Genomic DNA, 22,519 nt, shown 5'->3' on the forward strand with positions numbered 1-22,519 from the left:
ACAAAAGCATCTTTATTTAATTTCGTTCATCTGTGAAACTGGCATCACAGCAGATTCTTATATTCTGACTGGGTAGGTAATTTAGAAATATATTATGAATTCAAATTCAAATCCCCTAATCTTATGCACACTATGATGATAACCCTATTATCTACTAGAGTACACCCCTTTATCACAAAAAGAAGAAAAAACTGCTGTTTACAACTTTCTGAATTTGAATAAGTTGTTCAGAATTTGAAGTGAGATGGTGCATACTTAAGTGAAAACATTTGGAACATTTTATTAGTATCAAAAAGGAATTTTGGTTTCTTCTTTTTCTACACTTCTACATTACCAAACTGGAATGGATGCACTTTAAGTTAGTGTAGTGAGGATGGTATTTTTGAGGGCCATGGGTAGGAGAGGAATACATTGCAAAGTTTTAGGCAGAGACAAGTTTGTTACATTTTGTTTAGTGGAGGAAATCAGGACTGATGAGATAAAGGACTGTTAAGAACATTATCTACCCCAAGCCTTCTCTCCCTGAATCAGCCTTGTTTCTCAGTGCAGAAGAGATGCTCTCTCTCCATAGTTAACGTTCCATACTATACACATAATTTTTAAATTAGGGTGAGATAAGTAGGAGAAATGCCACACGCTTTCTAAAATAATTGTAGACGTTACTGTAGCTGTGCACCAAAGTGCTGGGATATTCATTGGTATTTCATTGGATTATCTAGCACAAATCCTGAAGTATTCAAAACTATTTTGTGAGTCTTTGATTTAAGTGTAGCCTGATGTAAACAAGTAGATAGAAATCACTGTAAAATTTAACTTTTGAACTTCCCAAAAGTTAGACATTTCCCTCTGTGGTTTGGTGTGTTTTTTTTTTTTTCTCCTTTCTCCTGTGCATTCAAACGAGATTTTTTGTTGCCCTGTAGACGTGTGGAGAATTGGTTTTTGTAGTCAGCACATGCAACAGTTTTAAAGCTCGGCTGCAAGCAGAATTTAGGGTAGAAAATGTATAGTGGCTGCTTAGTACATTGAAAGACAGTCAGATTTGAAGAACAGAATTGAAAATTGGAGATAGCATTCAGCCTTGAGTTCCACCCTTCAAAAGACCAATATTTTAAGGTCAGTTTCGAAAATAGAACTTGAAGAACATGTCAAAAGTAGCAATAAAATGTGAAGAGGCCTGGAGAACCAAGACTGACATCTGACTGTGATCCTACATGTTAAGTTAGCTTATTGGGCTTTATTTCCTCAATGTTAGGTTGTCATGACCATTTTCCATTCCTAATTATGTATTTCTTCCTTTGTTTTTCATCAGTCAGTATCAAAGGTTCATTTTACTCCAGCCCAAATAGTTCATTAGACAGCAAAGGAAGTAGAGGGATGTCATTGTTTGTTTTTACCACAGTTATTTATGCCTTTAAACAGATCTCAGATTTTATGTGGAACACTGAGCTCCTTATAACTTCTTTATACCAAGCCTTAGAACCATCATGTTCTCAGTAAATGTGAGCCCTTTGATCCCGAAGAAGGTAGAAGGTAGGAGACAGCAGATGGTGTAACTCCCCCGAGTGTTACACTTGGCAGTGTTTCAAAAATACAAAGTTTTGATGTAATTTATTTCTAGGTTGCTAGTAGCTACCAGAGTAGGAGGAATGATTCTGCAAAGGCAGTAGATATGAAATCAGTAATTTTCTGCATCACATCCCTATTTGCTAGTTGTAATGACCCATCACTTTATTTTTTTCTTTTGTGCACTGTCATTTATTCTGCATTCTCCTCAAACCATGGGCACCAAACCAGAGACCACTGAGAACACTGCATTTATAGAGAATCTCCTTTTTCTCTGCATCCCTCCACCTTGTCTTTGCTGTCCTACACATCCAGACTCAACATTGAAAGCTGGAACTTTTCATTGCCCAAGATTTCAGAGTATAAAGGCGAAGCCAAGTTTAAATTCTGAATGTGTTTTAGAAACATAAAATTTCTCATACTAAGTTACCTGTTTTCTGGTGGAGATAATTGACATTCTTCAGATATAGTGAACCATGGGCAAAAGGTGGCAGCTGTAGCTCAAAAGGCCAGCATATTTGATAGATAAATTTGGGGAGCTGTGCCATCATCAACTTTATTTTGGCGTATTTGTCATCCAGAGGAAACCAGGGTTTTTGTTAAACTGTTACTCAGCACATAGCTTCCAGACATATCTGTTTAGTCTTACTCATCTATGATTCCATAATAACCAGTGTGAGAGATGCTGGATGAGTGCCAGTAGATCATGGTTTCCTCTTTCCTCAATTTCTGTCTTCCACTGCCACAACTTCTGTTGTGACAAATTTTTTGTTGCTGTTTTGTTTTTGTTTTTTTTTTTTAAATGGTGGTACATTAAACAGTCGTTAGTTTTACGTGGTTTAAATCTAGGAGATGTACCTCTGTAATTAGTATTTTATATGCTGATTGTTTAAACAAAACAATTCAGCATGCCATCGTGAAAGCCAGACATTTCTTCTGTTTGCTGTCACAGGTCATGTAGTGAATGGAGTGCCATTTCCAGTAGAGAAATGTGTCATAGGATGATATTAGATGCAGCTTCTGTAGAGGGCATTAAATTGTGTGTGTGTGTGTATACCTGTCGTTTGCTTTCTTGGTGATAACACAACACCTACACTTAGCTTATCTGAAAATGTAGGAATGGAAGGTCCCTATTTATAATATTATTATGTGTGGAAGAAATCAATCATTCTTGCTCAAGCAGTGTTATCAAGCATTCTTGCTCAAGCAGTGTTACCTCACAGATGTTTTATACTCAGGCTGAAAGATTGTGGAATAAAGCAGTGATGCAGGTGCAAACCCAAAGCAAAAAGTACAGTCACTACACATAGGTTTGGTTTTGAGAACCTGCCTGACTTCTTCAGGCAACACATTCTATTCCTGGTTTTCTGGATTTCTTCTTGTACGATAGTGCTGTCTTAGAACACAGAAGCAAGAAATTTAAAATGGCTAGGCTATCCTCTCGACATTAGTGTTTAAAACATGACTCCTTTGGTTTCCTAGCTAGCTTCTCACCTGTAATTTATACGGATTGTTAATGCATTCCCTTACTGTAGTGCCTGTAAGGGGAAGTCATCCTAACATCATTGAAAATGTAATCTGCAGCTGTTTTGTACCCATGTTCTCAGCATTTCTAGAAAAGAGCACCTTGAAAATTTTTTACCTTCTGGCTGATTAGTGTCTTCTGCTTTATGCAAAGAGAAGAATCGAGTTTTCCGGAACACCAGGGTCTTCCTTTTTTTCCCAACCCCACACACCAGTAGAGTTGTTGAACTTTGTGCTTAGTCCTTGAGTCTCAGACAGATGTTGCTTTACTATTTGGTTAATATTGGATCATGCAACTGCTTTTAAGCCAGTTGAAAATGGTTGTGTTGATCCATGTGTAAACCACAAAATTATTATTGGCATAATTTTTTTAAACTCTAACAGTTTAAGATAGAGAAGGTTCCCGTTACTGCTGAATAGGAGCATCTCACATATTCTGTTAGTGTCCTCTGCGCTCTGTGTGTGCATATGCAAGTCAGCAACTATCCTAGCCCCAAATCCTTGAAGCCATGCTCAATAGCAGCTGCTGTAGTTAGTGAAAAATTAATGTTCTTATGCAGCATGATCAGAAAAGTTTTACATGCTCAATGGCAGCTGTAGGTTTCTACCTTGTGTTTCTGTTAAATAGTAAGCAATGATTCTTAGGTTTCTGAGGGTAAATCCGTATGTGGGCTGTAGAGTAATCTTGGTCACTTGAATTTTGGGTTGGGATTTACCTGAAAGTATTCATTGTCTTCTGGAGTCTGAATAGCTAACATCCAGTTAGGTACATAACTAAAATAGCAAGAGACTTTACAGAAACTACTCTTCAATATATATAGAGTAATAAAGACTGATGTTTATAATGTAAGTTTTACAATCTTCAGTTATAAAATGGTGAGTGCATACTCCAGATTTGCATCTTTCAATGTAATTTATAAAGGCTTACTATTTAAGAATATATACTTTTAATTTAAGAAGTCATAAATTTATTATGAGATTTAAGACTTGGAACATATTTATTTTCTGCATGCCAGCCAGTGCCCAAATTTCAGTAGGAGGAGGTTGCTGGAAAATACTGAATTTCATTAGAGCTCCAGTGAAAACAAAGCTACTGGTGGAAAACATACATGTACATAGAAACTGTTGTGAGGGTCAGCAGGCAGGCTCTTAGTGCTGCAGTGGGAGGGAGGAATACTGCGCAATTCTGAGAATGCTGCAAGGTCCAAAGTCTCACTGAAATAATTTCCTCAGGAGACACATTCTTCATGTCCCTCAAAATGTTTAATGGCAGACAAGCTTTCTCTTCTCCTGCTGCATACAGATGTACTTGTTAAAAGCATGTTGCTCACTTTTTCATGGCACATGTGTGATTAACAGTGCTTTTTCTTCCAACATTGCAGTACCTAGCATGCTTTTATGTAATGTCATGCAGCATTTGCCATGTTGCACAATGAACTTTCTCCTCCAAACTTCAGTTAATTTGGAAACAAAATGAAATATGTCCTACACAGTTGCAGCTTTACGCCTACACGTGAATTATTGTGGGGAGAGTTTTTATTTGATCCTGTGGTGTTGACCCTTCTTGATAAGGTAGCTATGAGCAAGTCACGTTGCCTGAACAGCGGCAAAAAGATGATTTTGGTTTCTGGTTTTTTTTAGCTGTGGAAATGGGGGACAAATGTGTCCTTTCTGTTCTAACAGCAGGTACTTGCCCTTTCAGCAGGGGTTCCTCTTGCTATTTTGCACCATCAAAAACCAGCTAGAGATGGCTGGGGGTCACTGAGGGACTCATTTGGGCCATTGAGCCCTTCAGCCTGTGGTGCCTGGCTAGCTTGTGTTTGAGGGGTGTCAGTAGAGAAACTACCTTTAACTTTATAAGGCAAGCCCTTTAAATTTTTTTTTAAAAATTTGAAATGCATTGTGACTTGTATGGTTACTCTTTAAGATGGTATTTTGTGTGCAAATCTTTACATTTTATTGTAAGTCATGGCCAAATAGTAAATAATTTTGTTATGTTTCCCCCCTACATGAAGAAATGTTGCCTTTTCCCTTGACACTGCACTGCAGAGTAACAGAAAAGTGGCACACCAAGGCCTAATAGTCAATCCCTCTACCTCCTAGCAGGCTGGAAACATATACCCAGATGGCATTTGTGTAGCTCTTAATAAACACACACTCCAGCCTGCCACAGATCATGTCCAGCACACCATCTTAAAACAGGTCTTGCTTGACAGGCAGATTTTGCTGTGCCAGCCAGTCAGTCCAGCTCTTGCCTGAACATCAGCTCCAGGTTCAGACCTGCTGGTTTTGTTTCCCTAGTCATCAGATGCTGGGTGTACTTTATTTTTATTTTTCTTTCAGAGTTCACATTTACAAGAGATCTGGAAACATGAGTCTGTGGAGAGACCAGCCTTAAAGGTTTTAAGAGCAAGTGGGGCTAGACAATTAATAAAAAAGTTCTTAAATTGCTATACTGGCTGTATATACTGGATTTATATTCAATTCATTGCCACCATAGTAGGCCGTTTTCTGCAGCAAGAGTGCTGTTTCCATTGCTACTTCAAGTCTTGTTTTCTGAGGGAATTTGAAGCAGCTTACCAGTGAAATGAGACAGATGTCATTACTTTGGACGTTAATTTGTACAGCAAATGTGCTAAAACCCTGTTTCTAAGACATTGTCAGGAAAACCGACTTTTTAAAAGAGAGGTTGTACAAGTTCTTATTTTAGGCTGTGCAACTGGAAGTAGAGCCTGAGGTTTTGTTTAGAACCCTTTGTGCAAATTTAAAGCAGTGTCAAGTTTGTGAGAGCAGATTTAGTGTGAATAAGAGAGAAGATTGAAGTGTCTGTCATGTAAGAAACCCAAGGTAATGAACTTGGTGAAAATATACCTAAGTGATTTGCATTTTGACATGCAAGAAGCACATGGCAAAAAAGGGAATTTAAGTGATTTACTACTTTGTATAATTCTGTTTCTTTTGACACTGTGTAAACATGAAGACCTGAGGAATCCCTTGCATCATTTGCTTTTTTTCCCCCCAGTAACAAGTTCACTGAATTACTCATGATTTTGTGTGCAAATAGCTTAGTAATAAATTACTGTAACAGCATTTAACTTACTATGTTTGCCTCTTGACCTGATCTTCCAAGGTAATTTTTCCACAACTGGATGGGAATACAGACATACAGACAGACATACAGAATGGAAACCCCCACAGATACTCCTAGAGTTCTATATAAACCAGGATAATGATTTTAAAGATCATTTTAGTGAACTGTAGGTGGCTTGAATGAAAGAAAGGTGCTTTAAAAAGCTAAGATATTTTAGATTGAAATGATGTTGCAGCACTAAGCCTGACGAGTTCAATAAATGTTTGGACAATGCTCTCAGGCACAATGGTGTGACTCTTGGGGATGGTCCTGGGCAGGAGTTGGACTCAGTGATCCCTGTGGGTCCCTCCCAACTCAGCAAATTCTGTAATTCTGTGATTGCTAACCTCTGATGCATGTTTTATCAGAAGATCAGAGAAAGATGTGCATTAGGTTACTGCAATCTGTAGGCTTTTGGGAGCAATATAGTTAATAATGGGAAAGAAGAGTTGCAAAAACCACTATAAATATATTTCCTTGTTCTTTTTAATGTTGTTTACTTGTTCTGTGTTCTGCTCTCTCTCTAGGCCTTTTTTTCCCTCTGATTTCTCATTTCTTCCCTGACAACTTCTTTTTACCTCTTTTTTATTATAAGATAAAACCAGCTATTTGAGCAATTTGGAATTGAGTAAAAAACATGTAGGTGTGCCAAATTTGCTGCCTGAAATTGGTTGATTGATAAGGGACTTTTTCATTGTGAATTTTTCTTGGAATTGTTCTGTGCTCTCTATTGGCATCACTTTTCTTAGGCAGTTTTTTCTAGTCATAATATTTTAATACTAAAGCTTGATGGTAAGCATTTCTTTAAAACGAGTTTTTTCCTACAGTTCTTTAAATTATAGTTCTTGTATCTATGTGCATTTTTGGAAAATTTAAATTATGATTCTTGTTGGTCGTGGAAGAGGTGCAGTTGTTGTCTTGCTTCACACATGGTAGAATTTTCACTGGAGATACTCCTGCAGGGTGTTTGAGGGGCAAGTAAATCAGAATATCTATTGCTGTTGTGTAGTTCTCCTTTCCAGCTTTACCTTTCTTATGTTCCCATCTCCATTGCTCAACACAGCATCTGAAATATCTATTTCACACAAAATGAGAGAAAAACACAGAAATCACCATGCAGCATTTCAAGAATTTGTCTTACAGAATTGCTCTAATTAGTCATGTAAACTATAGTTTCAGTTATCAGTTGACACTGAACATATTCAGCTGCCATTAAGCAAATCAGGCCAGGGAATGCTTATCTTTGAGCTGTAACTTAACGCTCCTCTTGAGAATCCATGTATATAAAATGGATGGTTCAACCTACTTAATGAAGGTGTGAGGATGAGTTGACAAGTGTAATATGAAACTGTCTAGCTGATAAAATTCATTAGAATGTTGGAAACAAACACATATTGGATGACCTGTAGCATTTCTTGACTTCCTTTGAGAATTATCCATTAAAAATCACATGTTGTTAAAGTAAGACTGTTTTGATATTTAAGGTGGCTGTCTTTCACAGCTCTTTGTTTGGGTTGGATTGGCATAATTTATGAACTTGAAAAAGATGGACATGAATTATTAAAAAATAAATGGTATTTGGAAGAACTTCTTCAAAATGTCCAAGACAAGTTTTGCACAGATAGACCCTACACTGATTATTTAAATGAACAAGGTCACCACTGTGGGCTCAATTGTAGCAGAAATTTGAGGACCTCTATCTTCACTGCCTTTATTTATTTCACCCTAAATAGAGCAAATACCCAGTCTCAGGTCACTAGAATGCTTTCTCATGTTCTTTCTTGCCCACAGATTAACACAGAGTGGTTCTATACTACAGCTGCAACAGCTATATGTGTTACCCTGTTTTAAGTTCTGTGCTGCTTGGATTAGATGCTACTAGTGCTTAGCCTTGCTACAATAAAACTAGGTTTTATGCTTCTACATTACGTATATCTGTCTTTGACAAAGATCTGAGAGAGCTGTGACCTGGCTAGCAATAGATAAATCCCTACCTAGTGACCTGCAGGTACTAGTGACCTGCAGGTAACCTAGTGTTAACTTTCATTCTCTGATTTACTTTCATCTTCAAAATAAATGCATGTAGTCTTAGCTTTACAGTGGTTTCATACTTTAAGAACTTTAAGTTTATACTTTAGCACACATTTGTGTGTGCATTTGTAGTGATAACTACACAGTCCACATTTTTGTGGTTCAACAGTTACAGCGTTAGGTTGATAGAATTGCACATGTGAAATCTCAAGTTGGAACTGAGACTGTTGTAATGACCTACAGACAAAGGATGCATGAAGTGAGGAATGTGCATCTGACATATCCAAATTTTTACAGCTCATCTGTTAGGTGTAGCAAATATTTGAGCCTGAAGACTTTGCACAACTGTTCGCAAATGCATTGTTAAAGGCATGCTTTTCTAATAGACCATCAAAATTCTTAATTCATTTTAAATTCTTCTAAAATTAAACACTGATACCCTTTAATTTGGATTTCATGTAGATCTTCCATGAATAGGTGAAACTTCAAGAAGCTATCTATAAGCCTTCAGACATTTAATTTTTTTTTTCTTATTTTCAAAACTGTTCTGCTTTATTCCTTGTGTGCCTGTGCAGAGTAGCAACTTGAGTATTTGAGCAAAATTGCTCAGAATTGTTCTGAAGTGCTTGATTGCTTATCATCAGAAGTTCTCCAAAGCTTCATTCTGTCATCCAGTGTTTGAAACTTAAGAATTCAGTATAATTTAAGCATCTTTTGGAAGTGTGTAGCTTTGAGTTTATTATAATGGCTAAATAAATGCTGTATCAGATAATAAAACACAAGTAGACCAAGTGTAACCTCAGGCAGGCATCCTTCATTTCAGCTGCTGCTCATATCTGCCATCCTGGAATGCTTTAAATTAAATCATAGTCCCATAGAGATTGACTAATTAAATCAATGTCTTTATATAGTAATACATTTTATAAATTAATATTCATCACCCTGGACCTTTTGTGATTGAGGGGCGATAAATATAAACTAAGCCAGCCTAGTAATATTGCTGCTAATTAAGTTTACTCATTGGATCATCAAGATTGGAAGAGACCTTCAAGCCAATCCAGCCCAACTGTTCACCCAGCTCTACCACTGTAACCCCTAAACCACATCACCCACTACCAGATCCAAGTGCATCTTGAACACTTCCAGGCATGGTGACTCCACCACCTTCCTGAAGGATTGCAAATCCTGTTTTGTTTTCTTCTACTTTTTCAAACATTGAGCAACTTTTTGGCAATCTTCAACAGAAAAGCTAAAGACAAGTTTATAATAAAAGAGTCTTAAAAATTAGCTTTGAGTTAAGTAATTTATGTTTTTTCTCAAATTATTATGAAATGGGGAAATCCTTTTTTCTAAGGGGGCATGCATTTTAATGTACTAGTGAAAATGAACTTGAATCTAATGAAATTACAAGCCTTTGGAAAAAAAATCTTACTTTTATTATGCTCATCAGAGATTATTTAAAACATTACTAACTTCTGTGAAGATCTCTGCCAGAGAGTTTTCCAGCCTGGGATAAAGAAGACTTCTGCAATTGCAACCATGTACAGTTGTTCTCTATGCTGGCCATGTGCTGCTTGGCCGCTTGCTCTCTGTGGTGTGCGAACTTCTTCCATGTGTGGGTTGTCCATGGCTCCCATGAGTCTAAATAATGGGGAGATAGGAGCCAATGGGTTTGAATGCAAAACTTGGATAAGTTGATATGGAACTTGGCACTAGAGGCTGTGAAGATTAAGAAGGGATGCAGGACTAGACATTACAGTAAAGACTGGAATAGGAGATTAGCTGGCTGAGAAAGGAATGACCAGCCAGAAGGGTGTAATACCATGTAGGACTGAAATCAACTGGAATTCATTTGGACTAAGACTATGGAAGCAAAAACTGATGTGAGGTAATAGATCTGATTAAGATATTATTAGGTGGAGAATAGGGACAGACTGAGTATAGGACTGGGAAGATACAGCTATAACTGGAACCAGAACTATAGAGAGACTGGTAAATGGAGACCAGGATTGGAGAGGGAGAAATTTAGATCAGAATCAGAAAAGTTATAAATGGGAAGAGATAGGCAAGAACTAGTTGTGAATGTTTGTATTGTGTCTGAATAGAGCTGTGATAGGAGTCTGAGAGGCATTGAACATCCTTCCTGGACGAAGGTTGGTTCTAGAAGCAATGTTACAGGAATGGAGATGGAGACCAGGAGTCAAGGGTGCAGTGAATGATATTTGACATAATGTTTTAGGCTGGAAGGAGCTGGACAAAAATTGCATTTTCAATAAATAGGAAGAATAATTTGTGGCCACTGAGAAGACTTTGCATTTGTGGCAGTCACACTTCAGATGGGAAATGTCCTGATAAAATGCTTTGTTTCTGTCTGCTACTGTTCCAGACAGGAATTCGTGGTTTGAAGGTCTGCATTGTGTTCTAGTCTGTACAACAGCATAGCAGTTGATGGTAGTCAAAGTCACATAATCAAGCTTTCCCCATATGGTCACTAATTTAGTTTATGGATTTCAAACTTCTGAGTTGATTGCTTTCTATTGCTTCATTTGCAGTCAAGCTGAGGAGTCTCTAATACTTTAACTTAGAAAATTTCTTTGAAGTGTTAATTTCTTGGAAATTTTAAGTACTAAGGAAAATGGGATACCTGGAATTAGAAGATGCATTTCATTTTCATCCGCCAGCTCAAAGAAGGTTTCTGAAGAATAAATTGTGTGTTGTGATGGTGAAGCTTGCCATTAGAAAGCCTGAGAATATTAGTAAATCTATGCACAGAATAATGTGTACAGTAAGTAATGCATGGGGCAGTGCATTGGACAAAACAAAGTAAACAAAGCTGTCAAACAAAGCTCATTGCTTGAGTGCTATTTACTTAGTTCCAAACCTGGCAAGACCAAATGCAAAACAGTTAGATATTAACATATTTAAAAAGTTGAAGCTTGCTTCCAGAAATATCATTTCTAGGAAGTAGGCAATGTGCAATGGAAGGTTAGCCAAGTCCATCCTTTCCTAAGCTTGTCTTAACTGTCCTTAGTTCTTCTACCTCATGTCTGAAATTTATGGATATTATTGGTTCAGTCTCTTAAAGTTATTTCAGGGTTTCATTTATCCTAAACACTGGTAGATAGGTTGAGCTTTTAATTGTACTGCTGAGAAATGTGAGCCATGCCAAAATTTTAAAGGCAGCACAAAATTTAACCCTGCTCATCTGTTTTCCAAGGTGATAGTGAGGCTTACCTGAGTACTCTAAGTCTAGTTGTCAGTCTTCCTTACAGAAAAATACCCAAACTGGGTGAGGTGGAGTCTAGTAAGGTAAGAGTCTATAATAATGTGATTCTGAACTGCAGAATATAGATATCAGGTTATCACATGACATTTGCTTTCATCTGAACCTTTGAAGAATTCTAGTAGTTTCTGCACCATTGGACGCAGTACAGGAGAAGCCTTTGCTCTGTGACGCAGCTCTGACATCTGCACGTGAAACTGAAGGTTGGAATGGACCTAGAAAGTCAGAGATCTCAATTTTAAATACTGTGTTCATACAGGCCATGGATACTGTTGTACACACATGCCCTCCACACCGTAAAAGCCTTTTAAATCTCTGGGTTTTGTTTTCTGTCCACCTTACCTTTCTGTAGCTAATGAGGGATTAAACACCTCTTTTTCCTGCAAAGCTTGTATTCTTGCTTTGCTATACATATCCTACCATATGGTATTTTGTTGCATTCCATAGCCTCAGTAATCAGATGAAGGTTCAAAGTCATATCAATGTTATAAAGCGAAAGCATATCCATGAAGTTTTTTATCTGTACCACCTTCCTACTGCAGAACATCTTTATAAAGATCTATTTTATTTGGAAGGGAATATATTCTCTGCAGTGCACACCTTGTTTGACCTGCTCACATTTTTATTATTTATGATGTCTGTAATGTCTAATCAAAAATTATTTGGCTTTTTTGCCCTGTACTTTTTGACAGAGAATCACTATTCTAGATTCTGAATCCTTATGTTATTAGCATTGCTTTCACAATATATCCATATACACTGTCAAATAATGGATATTGTAATAACTGGTGGGACTCTAATGAGCAAAACAAGTTCTAATTACCTCATGAACCTGCTTTTATGACTGGAAGTAGGAACAAATATTGCCTGAAAGTAGTGTTAGCTTAAGCTACTGGAGAAATTGAAGAGACCTTAATTCCAAACATGAGGTTGCCCATATATCCCAAAATTAAGGTTCTCCATAGGTAGGAAGAAATGCAAATTAAGCTCAGTGTAACAAAGCATCATACTTCTGCCGGTCCTTGACTCTGAAGTACATATTTCAAATCTTGCCTCATTTATACAGGGGTGATTTGAAGTTTATCTTAATATCAGCATAGTGACAATCAAATTGAAATTCTCCATGAGGATTTCCACAGTTAAAAGTGTCAAAAATAGGGTTAAATTGTTACTTGGTTGTATAACATCCAGCATTTCTAATGGAGCAACGATACTAGAAATAACACCTAGATATCCCAGTTCCCACTTCTCTTCTTTCATTGTCAAACTCTCAGCATACACACTGAGGAAAAAGGTTGTAGGTACCTGTGCATGCTATTGTGAAACAGTAAAGACTGTGCGTGCAGGGAGTGTTGCTGATAATGAGTACTTAATACTTGTATTCCAGTAGTCCAGGACTACTCAGGTCATGCCAGGACTATAATAACAGCTGTAAAAATACACAAGCGAACCTTTCAGAAGTGACTAGTGGTTTTAAATAGAATCAAACTGAACAGCAGCTGCCTTGAAAATACCTCTAAACTGCTGAGTCACTGTACTTGAAAATCAGTCCTCTTTTGGACTTGTTTACCAGTCATAAAAACTGGACATCTCCAGTGATTTCTAGAATAGTTTCAGGAGTGTCATGGGAAATTAGGTGCTCTGGGTAGGTGAATAATTTTACTCTTTGTGGGGGAGGATTGCTGTGAACATCTAACCTGGAGTTTCAGATCTCACATATGCTTTGGATTACCAAAATTGGATTAAATTGCATTCTGTAATTTATACTGCATCAGTATAAATCAGTAATATAATCAACTATAAAACCATACTTAGTTGGTTTTTTTGTTTGTTTGTTTTTTTGTTTTGTTTTTTTTTTACTCTAGTTTTTCAGTAAAAACTTGGAGCAAATTTTCTCAGTTTCATATTTCTGAGAGGGCTTAAAGAGCAAATTTTGTCTCCCTAGAGTGCATTATGCCAGAGATGTTGGTGAGAGGAAGATGACTGTGTTATGTGGGACACAATTTATGAGGACATTTTCCTTAGGAAAAGGAACCTACTGTTAGTAGTATTGATCAAGCTGATAGTCACTAGGCAACAAGTCCCTGGCAGATTTATATGGAAAATGCTGGATGTCAGAAATGCAATGTTGTTATGGAAATGATTTATTATCAGCTAAAGGGAACTTTAAGGGAGTCAAGGAACAAATAATCTAATATAAGGCGCATTTCAGGTTTTGGAGTAAAGTCTAGCAGGAATGTAGCTGCTGAGTCTGTTGCTAAGTGACTGTGTCTATTTGCCTCACTTCAGGCTTCAAGCTTGTGAAGGGATACCAATTTGTTGCTTTACATACCTCATTGACAGAATAAACTTGGGCAAGATTCAGCTCTTTACAAGAATTAACTGCAGGATGGATTTTATAGTTAATATATTTTATGATTTTTAGGCCTCTTGAGTGTATTGATTCTGCTTACAGTTCTGCTCATCCTCTTCTGTATAGCAGTACATCTTTCACACTGGAGGCCAGATCACCTAGCTTCCTCAAAATCCTTGTCACCCAGTGAGCAATCTCCAGGCATCCTGCTTCTGAAAATAGGGATTCTAGTTGACTAGTATTTTGTATAGCACCAAAATGGTTGTTTTAGTAAGCAATGAAACCTGAAGGTGATCTTGTCCTCTGGCTTTAAAACTTATTCCCTAAAATAATAGTCAGGAGTCTCTGCATCCTGGACTGAAATGCATAGTGAGAATGCCTGAGGTTGGCCTTTAACATGCTGGAAAAAGACATGTCTTGCACAGAGTGCAAGTGAGTCTGCTCAGTGAGGCCTCTGGATGCTGCTGGTATGAAACAGTGAAGTATTTGTGGCCTTAGGGCATTAGTGCAGGGATACAGTGTCAGGATACAGACCTTCATTTCCACAGCCGTATCCTGAAGTCACTTGCACTGAAGAGATCATTTTGGACAACTGTGATCAAGTTTTCATAGGACCAAGGTACTCAGTATTGTAAGACTTCTTTGGCCACCTGTATCCTAAAATAGATGCTGCTTTTCCCTGTGTACTGTTACCAAGTGTTTACAGTTCCACTGAGTGGGCATCTGTAGTATTTTCACTGTGTTTAGTATCTCATAAGAATCTGCATATAATATTTGATTTTGAAATATAAATGTTACCAAGGAATTGATGATCCTAATTCAGGGACACTTTTTCCTGTGTAAAAATTTGATAATTTTTTAGCTACCCATTACGATTCTTATTAAGAATTTAAGGTATCTCATGGTTCTCTTACTGCCCTTGATAAGAAGGTCATGTAGTTGCAAACTTTTTTAATTTGTGTTGTGCCTTGTCCAGTAATCTTGATTATGTCCCGGTTATCTAACATTGTTTACTGCATTTTTCTACTGCATTAGGTTCTACTACCAAAAGGTCTTTTCATTCTTCTTCTTCATTGCTCCGTGTTGTTAACAATACAGTAACATATTTAAAATTATGTTTAGAGCTTGTAAAGAAACAGCCCGGTTGTTACCTTTTATGGACATTTGCACAGTGTTTTCATACTTGCTGGAACTATCAAGTGTTTAGATTTGTTACTGTTGGTGGATCATGTAGAATGGTCTCCCACTGTTATTTAAAAGTGGTTGTAGTCATGAGGTCTTGGTTTTCCATGGGCTGATTAGCCAAGTTGTGGGTTACCTATGTGTTTTTACTTCCAGGCATTCTCAGGCTGCAGCAAAACCTGGAGCCACACTAGAAAGCATCTGTATTTGATGTATTGTGAATTGTGGTATTTTTTCGTGAAGCACTGCTTTGTCTGTTAGTGCTAAGTTTCTTCTGCTTTCCACAGTTGCCAAGTATTTGAAATTCAAATATTCCTGTGAATTATATGTTAATCTTCTTATATTTTGGAATAACTTTTCATTTTATAAAAGCTGGTATTCTTCTCCATTAAGTCTCATGTTCTTAAGAGGTGACCACTGACTGTATTCTAGTGCACTGATTTACAATGTTGAACTTTATTTACACAATGTTGTTTCAAGTGAAAAGGGTCTCATAATCATTAAGTACATCAATTGTTCATGGTTTGACCTGTATTCCAACACCGTATGAAATCTTCAGTTCCCAGTTCAAAAAGCTTATGAAAACCCAGGGTTAAATCCATAAATGTACTGAGGAAATACGTTTTTTATTATCGAAGTTACAAAAGTTACAAAATACTTGTCATTTATCAGCTTGGTGGAACCTGTTAGACCTAGCTAGGGGGTATTTGGTTGGTTTTTATTATTTCAGCAGTATGAGATGAAAGTAACTTCTTTGACATCAGTAAGTTTATCCTTCCAGCTTCTGTTATTGATAGTAGAATATGCGTAACAACTATCCTTAATTAAGTTTTTAGAATAATCCTGTTCTCCTAGTTACAAGGAGAAAAGCCTGTGGCTGTGTTAGCTGGGATTGTCTTCCTTTTTTATCATTTATGTTCTTAGAATTTAAAGCAAAATAATCCCATGGCTATACTTTTGAAGTCCATTGCTGGGAAAATGCTGGAGCTGATACCTCTGCCACCTAAATACCCAAATGTCTGGGTTCTCACCTGTTAAAGGCTGTTTACCTAACTTGCAGAAGGAATACTTGGTTTGGAAAATCACAGGTGCAGTAAGCAGTAGGGATGGTAATAGCAATAAAACCTCATATTGAATTCTTCTGCGTTACAGGAGTACAAACGCAAGTTAGCCAGAGTGTCCCAAGTACGGAAAGAGCTCAGGTCACGCATCCAGAACCTGCCTGATCTCTCTCGACTTCCCAACGTCACAGGCAGCCACGTACACCTACCGTTTGCAGGAGACATCTACAGCGATGATTGATTACCAAACATCCCCCAAAACCTCTGCTTTTCTGTGAAATGAGGGGTAGGCCAGACCAATCGGTACTCTTGTAGTATTATTTTTGTATATTGTTGCAGAGTGTCAGTAAAAATACTTTAATAATTTATAAAAAATGGTTTAAAAAGTTGATTTGTTTACTATTTTATTGGTGAGTGAACATAAGGGTACATTTATAAAAGTGGCATCTCTGTCTGTTACATGGAAGAATGAAAAATTATCTTTTGTAAAGATTTTAGTTGGGTGCCCTGTAAAAAAACATGCTAAGATTTTTCTTATGTACCCTGTATTTAATGTAGATCAATATATAATGAAAACACAATTCTAACTTGAGACATTTCCGTTGCTAGTGAGAGAGTGAAATGTGGAAATCACAGGCTTATGTTTGCAAGAAGGCTGATGCAATTTAATGCAAAGTTAAAAGTTAAAAATGATCTTACTGTCCATTACATTTAAATTACCCACTCCCAAAACAATATGTGTTTTTTTTAAGTAAATGCTAACAACCAATTTTCTATTGAAAATATTAATCATGTTACACTGAGCAGATCTTCAAACGACTCAAAATACTACAATATTTTTGTATCATTTAGAAGTCAGCACGTAGAAACTATAAAATTGACCAGTTTAATTATGTTTTGAAATTGTAGCTTTTTACAGCTACTTAGTTTCTAAATCGAGGGACCATTCATTTGCAATCTAATCCCTTTCTGGAACATCTGTTTCCATCTAAAAAGGTTAATCCCAGAAATGTGAAGCCATTTTACAGTTTTAATTAAATTGAAAGGTCATTCTCTAAACTGTCGCAGTTGCTAAGTGCCCATTATTAAAATTTGACAATGTACCATCCGTACATGCAACAAAATGGTGATACAGCTGTATTGCACATCCTCTTCCACTGAGAAACCCTGGAGGCCAGCATGGACTACCACCTCCCCACCTTTACCTGCTCCAGCAAATATTTCTAAATCTCGATTGTCTTTTTCTCACACAACAGGAGGAGACTGTTCAGGCCTGTGTATAACTCAAACAGCAGAAAACTATTGCCCAGTTAAAAAACTTTGTTGCATGGCATAAATGTGGTATTTGTCTGGGAACAGCTGAATTTGTGAAGAATCCTTGCTTCCATACTATGCATCAGCTTTTAAGTTCACTTAAAAACTTAAAGACACAGATAGGCATTTAGCACATTGCCAGAAAGTTACAAGTTTTCAATTCATCGGAATGAGCCATGAAATCATTGAGTGATCTTAAAAACACCTACCTGTACCTTTGGCATTTTGATGACCTAAAAAACCTGGGCTGCAAGTGTTTTGAGTTGGATATATCATAGACTGTTTTATGATTGCATTTTGTTCATGGTTTTGCACTTGTCAGGCATTGTTTTGTTGTCAAGTTCACAAGTTTAATACACCTCACATGAAAGCAAATTTTTTTTACAAAAAGCTGTTCTTTCTTTTCAAAACCCAAAACAATTCAAAATAGTCCTGGAGTGAAATTGTTCAAGGTAGTTATCTGTCACTTGTTATTGGCTTCTACAGGGCTAATCACTAGAATACTTGTAGGATGTGAATGGAGAATAACCACTCTCTTTAAAACAGATACACTTGGACATAGGCATCTCAGTCCAGTTTCCTTTTTTCATGGAAGTTGCCATGAATTAGACCTCAGTTAAGTAGGGAAAAAGCCTGAAAAGATAGAAATACAAGCTGTTGACATAGCAGTCCATAGCATGCAATGTAGAATACTGATTTTCTAAAAAATTCTGACTGACAAATAGGAGTGCACAAAATAGTTATCAGGGCTCACTACAGGTCCAAAAATTTCAAGGTTTTGAGTGGCAATTTTCCATTCCATAGGAAAAAAAAAAGCTGACTATATTGAATCCAGAGGATTAGTTTCTTTAGTTTAAGTGTAATATGCAAAATTGAATAACACTTACTGATGTCTTTTCAGTGTAGATTGTTGATAAGAAAATGTTCTGATACAATATTAATGTTTTAAATATTTCTGTTCTAGTATGTTAAACTCATCACATAAATTCTTACACACATGTATGTGCATTGCAGTTGCAGTTAAAGCTCAGTTTTGCTAAAGAATAGCACCAAATTTGTGGTAAATATGAAACTAGCTTAATCTATTAGGAATTCTAAAACAAGAGGCATAAATAGTGAGTTCATGGTTGAATTCCATCCATAGAAAACTTAATTTTTGCCCAGAGGTGATTATAAGTGCAGTGACAAGGCTTATTAGACTGCGCTGAAAGATCTATATTGGATACTCACAATCGTAGGGAATTAAGCTTAAACAATCTTTTGCTGCCTGAATTGATTATAGTTATAATAATAAAGTTGACTGCTGAATTTTCTTGATCTCTCAAAGGTTTCAAAAAAACCATGACACTAACTTCACTGGATTTGTTTTTCCTATTCATAACTCCTAGTGATAACATTGCTTATCTATAGGTAATGTAGAACTGATAAAAGTGTGAGGAAAAAGCCTCAACTTCTTCTTGCTGTACATAAGTTTTAATTTTGAGAGAGTGTTATTTTCTAGATATATTTTTCCTTATTTTACTGTGAAATTGTTTACTTCAAGGAGTTTTTCATAGCTGGGGTTTTGGAAATGATCCCTCAATATTTGTTTGGAAAAGAGTGCTTGTGAAAGGCTAAGGTCACTCTTAGAGCAAGTGTCATATATTAGTGGCTGAATGGTACGCTGGGGTTTTTTTAATTTATATGGGAAAGGCATTGGGTATCAAGTAGTTAGGAGATTTATACTGTAACTGTAATAGTATAGCAGGAGATAGCATGGTACAGTACAGATGCAGCCCTGTAGTGTCAAAAAATACCTCCAGATTCTCAGGTTCCAAAGCTTAATGTACGTACTTCTGACATCTCAGGAAGAAAAGAGGCTGGGTGGGGAAGGGTAGGGTGCCGAGGAGACAAAAGGGAGAACATGCCTGGGTGGAAAGGTAAAGCAATCCACATGTCAGCTTCTGTCAAAACAGAAATAACTGTGAGACTGGGCAGCACAATGTTTTATCTGTAGGTGGGGTTGTACCACAGAACTGCTTTGGGGTGTTGCCATCCTGGGAAAGAAAATGTATGGGCATGCCCTGCCTACCTCTTCTATTGTGGTCTGGCTCTAGGCAATGCAGAATGCCTGCCCTACAAAAGGCACAATTATAAAATATCTGAATATTTTTCATCTAATAATAAAGGCATAATAATTAGATTATTTGCTTCACTATATTGCACTTTTATTAAGCATTCTCTGAAAAAAAGCAAAGATATTCCTGCAACACTTTGCCATACGAGAATGCTTACCTTGGAGGTCACTGGGACTGCTTGTATGTATATTCTAGTGTTTGCAGGCTCAAACTGTGTTTTTTGCAGAATGTTTTGAAAGATATCAGGAATACTACCCCACTTTTGTGGTTTTAAAAATAAATGTGAAGTCCTTAGTTGCAAAAATTGCCATTCTTAGAAATTATGTTTCATGACTTCTTTTGGAAATTAGACTACAGCCTGCAGTAATACCAGCTTGTCTGATTCACTCTGTTAATGTTTGTATTAATATATTAAAGCACCTCTGTTAATCCCTAGCAACACAACCCAAACCACATGCTTATTATGTATTTTATCCGAGTAGTCTTCTGAGTGTCAAACTGAGAGCTTTCATTATGATGAAATTACATTCCTGCTTACCTGAAGTTTTAAAAAAACATTGTGTTAAAACTTGCACAGACTAGTTTTGCTCTCACATCTCAGTGGTAACTCAGTCTGGTACTTCAGAGATGACCCTGAACACATAGGTGGGATGTACATATGTAGGATACAGTAGCCAGCAGTGCAGATGAACCATGGAGGACGTGGAAATCATACATAGGCTTGGTTGGCCCTCTGCAGAAGAGCCTTTTGAAATGTAAGGAAATAGATCTGTGGGTGTGGGGTTTTTTCAGTGGGAAAATCAGTGACAACCAGCATGTCTAAAATTTGATGGTTAGATTTACAAATATTTAGGCCAGTTTATCTGCTCATTACATTTAATCACAGTGATTATTCCTGCAAGTAAAGAAAGCAGACTCAAACATAGTGTCTGAAGTGGAATTTTTTCCTGATGAATGACCAATTTTGTCTCGGCTCCTATTTCAGTGTGTCATTTATCTTGATTAAGTAGTAAATCTCTTCCATCGTGTTATTTAGGAATCTAATTCTGACTTCATATTTACAATAGTTGAAGTATCCTACTAAGCATGATGTTTTTGTGGGAATTTGCAAAAGTTCAATAGCACTCATTACTTGTTTGCAAAAGAAATAGACTTATTTGTTAAAAAGCTAACAAGAAGAGTTTGAAATGTAATGTTTCATTATTGTGCTTTTCTGACAGAACCTGTAATCCTTGTGTAATTTATGTCCTCAGAATTACACCTGTATGTACGCTCTTTCATATTTAATAAAACATTGTTGTAAAAACATCTTTGAAAATTATTGTTGCCTGCTTGCCTTCTCAGTCTCATGGTGGGAAATGGCTTTAATGTCAACTGCTCCCTGTACTCAGGAGGCAGCCAAGATCTCATCTCAGTGGTGATGCTGAGGAAATACTTGATACTAATTTCAAGGTTTATTATTCCCTGTATTTTGTGTGACAGTTTTTAGTGAGAAATCAGTGTATTAAAGGGTCTGAGGTTCTATCTCTAGAACCCTAAATTTAGTTGAGCTGGTTATTTTAAAACACATTTTGTAACATTTTCAGTGTGGTACAAGTACTGCCAGTGATACACATACCATTGCCCAGTAGAATTTGTGTGAGCTGGGAAATAACTCTCAGTCTCTAATCAAATGCCTCTTTGCAGGGCTGTATGCTTAATGAAGACCTTGCTCTTACTTTACAAAGTCTCTCTGAAATCAGTGAAGGCATTTCCTCTCTTGAGTTGTTCTTCCAGCTCTTCAAACACAAGCCAGTAATGTGGCCTGGCAGTGGCTTGGGGGGGAGCTCAGCACGTCTCTCACAGCCACAGCCTTCAGTGTTTCAGCAAGTACAGGAAGGTAATGTGTCCTGAAGGGAAGAGCGCATGACGTGCGTGTATGTGTGTAGTACATGTCTGCATATAAGCCTCTGATGTGTGGGTATGTATATACCTACATACACTAAGTATAGAGACAGGTTTGTACATATGTGTGTCTGTCTTTCAATACACTGATTCTGTGAAAGTCCAGCTAACAGAAAAAACACTCTATATTAAATGCTTAGGAGTAATGTAAAAACACTGGGGATTATTTCTACCCAGCATTTTGAAACACACTTTTAAAACAAGAAAAGGCACGTACTGAATGACTTCTTTCCCTTTGTTCCCAGAATAAAGTCTAATAGCTCACAGTAACAATCCCTTTTAACAACACATCTAGATGTATCTGACAACTCTGGTAATTCCAAAGAAAAAAAAAGACGTTGTTTGGAGCATGACAAGGCTCTATCTCTGTTAACAAAGTGTACTGCAAAGGTAACACACTTGGTGTGCAGAATGCCTGTAGCTCAGTGCCTACCACCCACAAAATATTTTTGGAAATGCATAGTTTAGACAAGCTCTCCTGTGATCCTATGGACAGATCACCCATTAGCTTTCTCTGCACACTGGTTATACTCCCCCCTTCATGTCTTTTATTCCTTCTCTGTAGTTTTATCCAAAAAGAATGCACTCCTGAGACCACAAGATGTTGTGCAAGAAGCACTGTAAACAGGGACAATGGGGAAACGTGCTTGGATCTCATGAATACATTAACGCTGGGGCACCTTAAAACACAGCAGATGGCTGTGCAGGTTTCACATTGGCCTCACTGGAAGCACAGCAGTACCTAATGTGTGTACTTTTAATAAGAAAATTTATTGCAAAATTTGTATTTTCATATACTTCTGTGCAACGAACATTTTCCACCAACCAAATAGAGGACTGGATTGTAAATACAGCAACAGGTCAATTAATGCCAAGTTCTACACTGGAAAAGGCAACACTCCAAGGTCTGTATTTTGGTTAAAGAGTGGCAGTTCATTTTATCCTACATGTACATAGGAAACAATGAGCAGTGCATCCTTCAGTTATTGTGCAAGTATACAGGAGATATAAAAAGGT

General features: G+C 37.1%; 1 protein-coding gene across 2 annotated transcripts in view; it reads left to right on the forward strand.

The window, feature by feature from the left end:
• RPRD1A (regulation of nuclear pre-mRNA domain containing 1A) overlaps nt 1–20,857 on the forward strand; it is a 42,980-nt gene extending 22,123 nt beyond the window's left edge. For both annotated transcript variants that reach the window (XM_041408053.1, XM_041408057.1), the window contains one exon: nt 16,219–20,857. In XM_041408053.1, the coding sequence (XP_041263987.1) occupies nt 16,219–16,368 (150 nt within the window). In that variant the 3' untranslated portion in view covers nt 16,369–20,857. The remainder of the gene's footprint in view (nt 1–16,218) is intronic.
• The last annotated feature ends 1,662 nt before the right edge of the window (nt 20,858–22,519 follow it).

This window comes from Onychostruthus taczanowskii, unplaced genomic scaffold (assembly GCF_017590055.1).
Source record: "Onychostruthus taczanowskii isolate IOZ18803 unplaced genomic scaffold, ASM1759005v1 scaffold29, whole genome shotgun sequence".
NCBI classification, from domain to species: Eukaryota; Metazoa; Chordata; class Aves; order Passeriformes; family Passeridae; genus Onychostruthus; species Onychostruthus taczanowskii.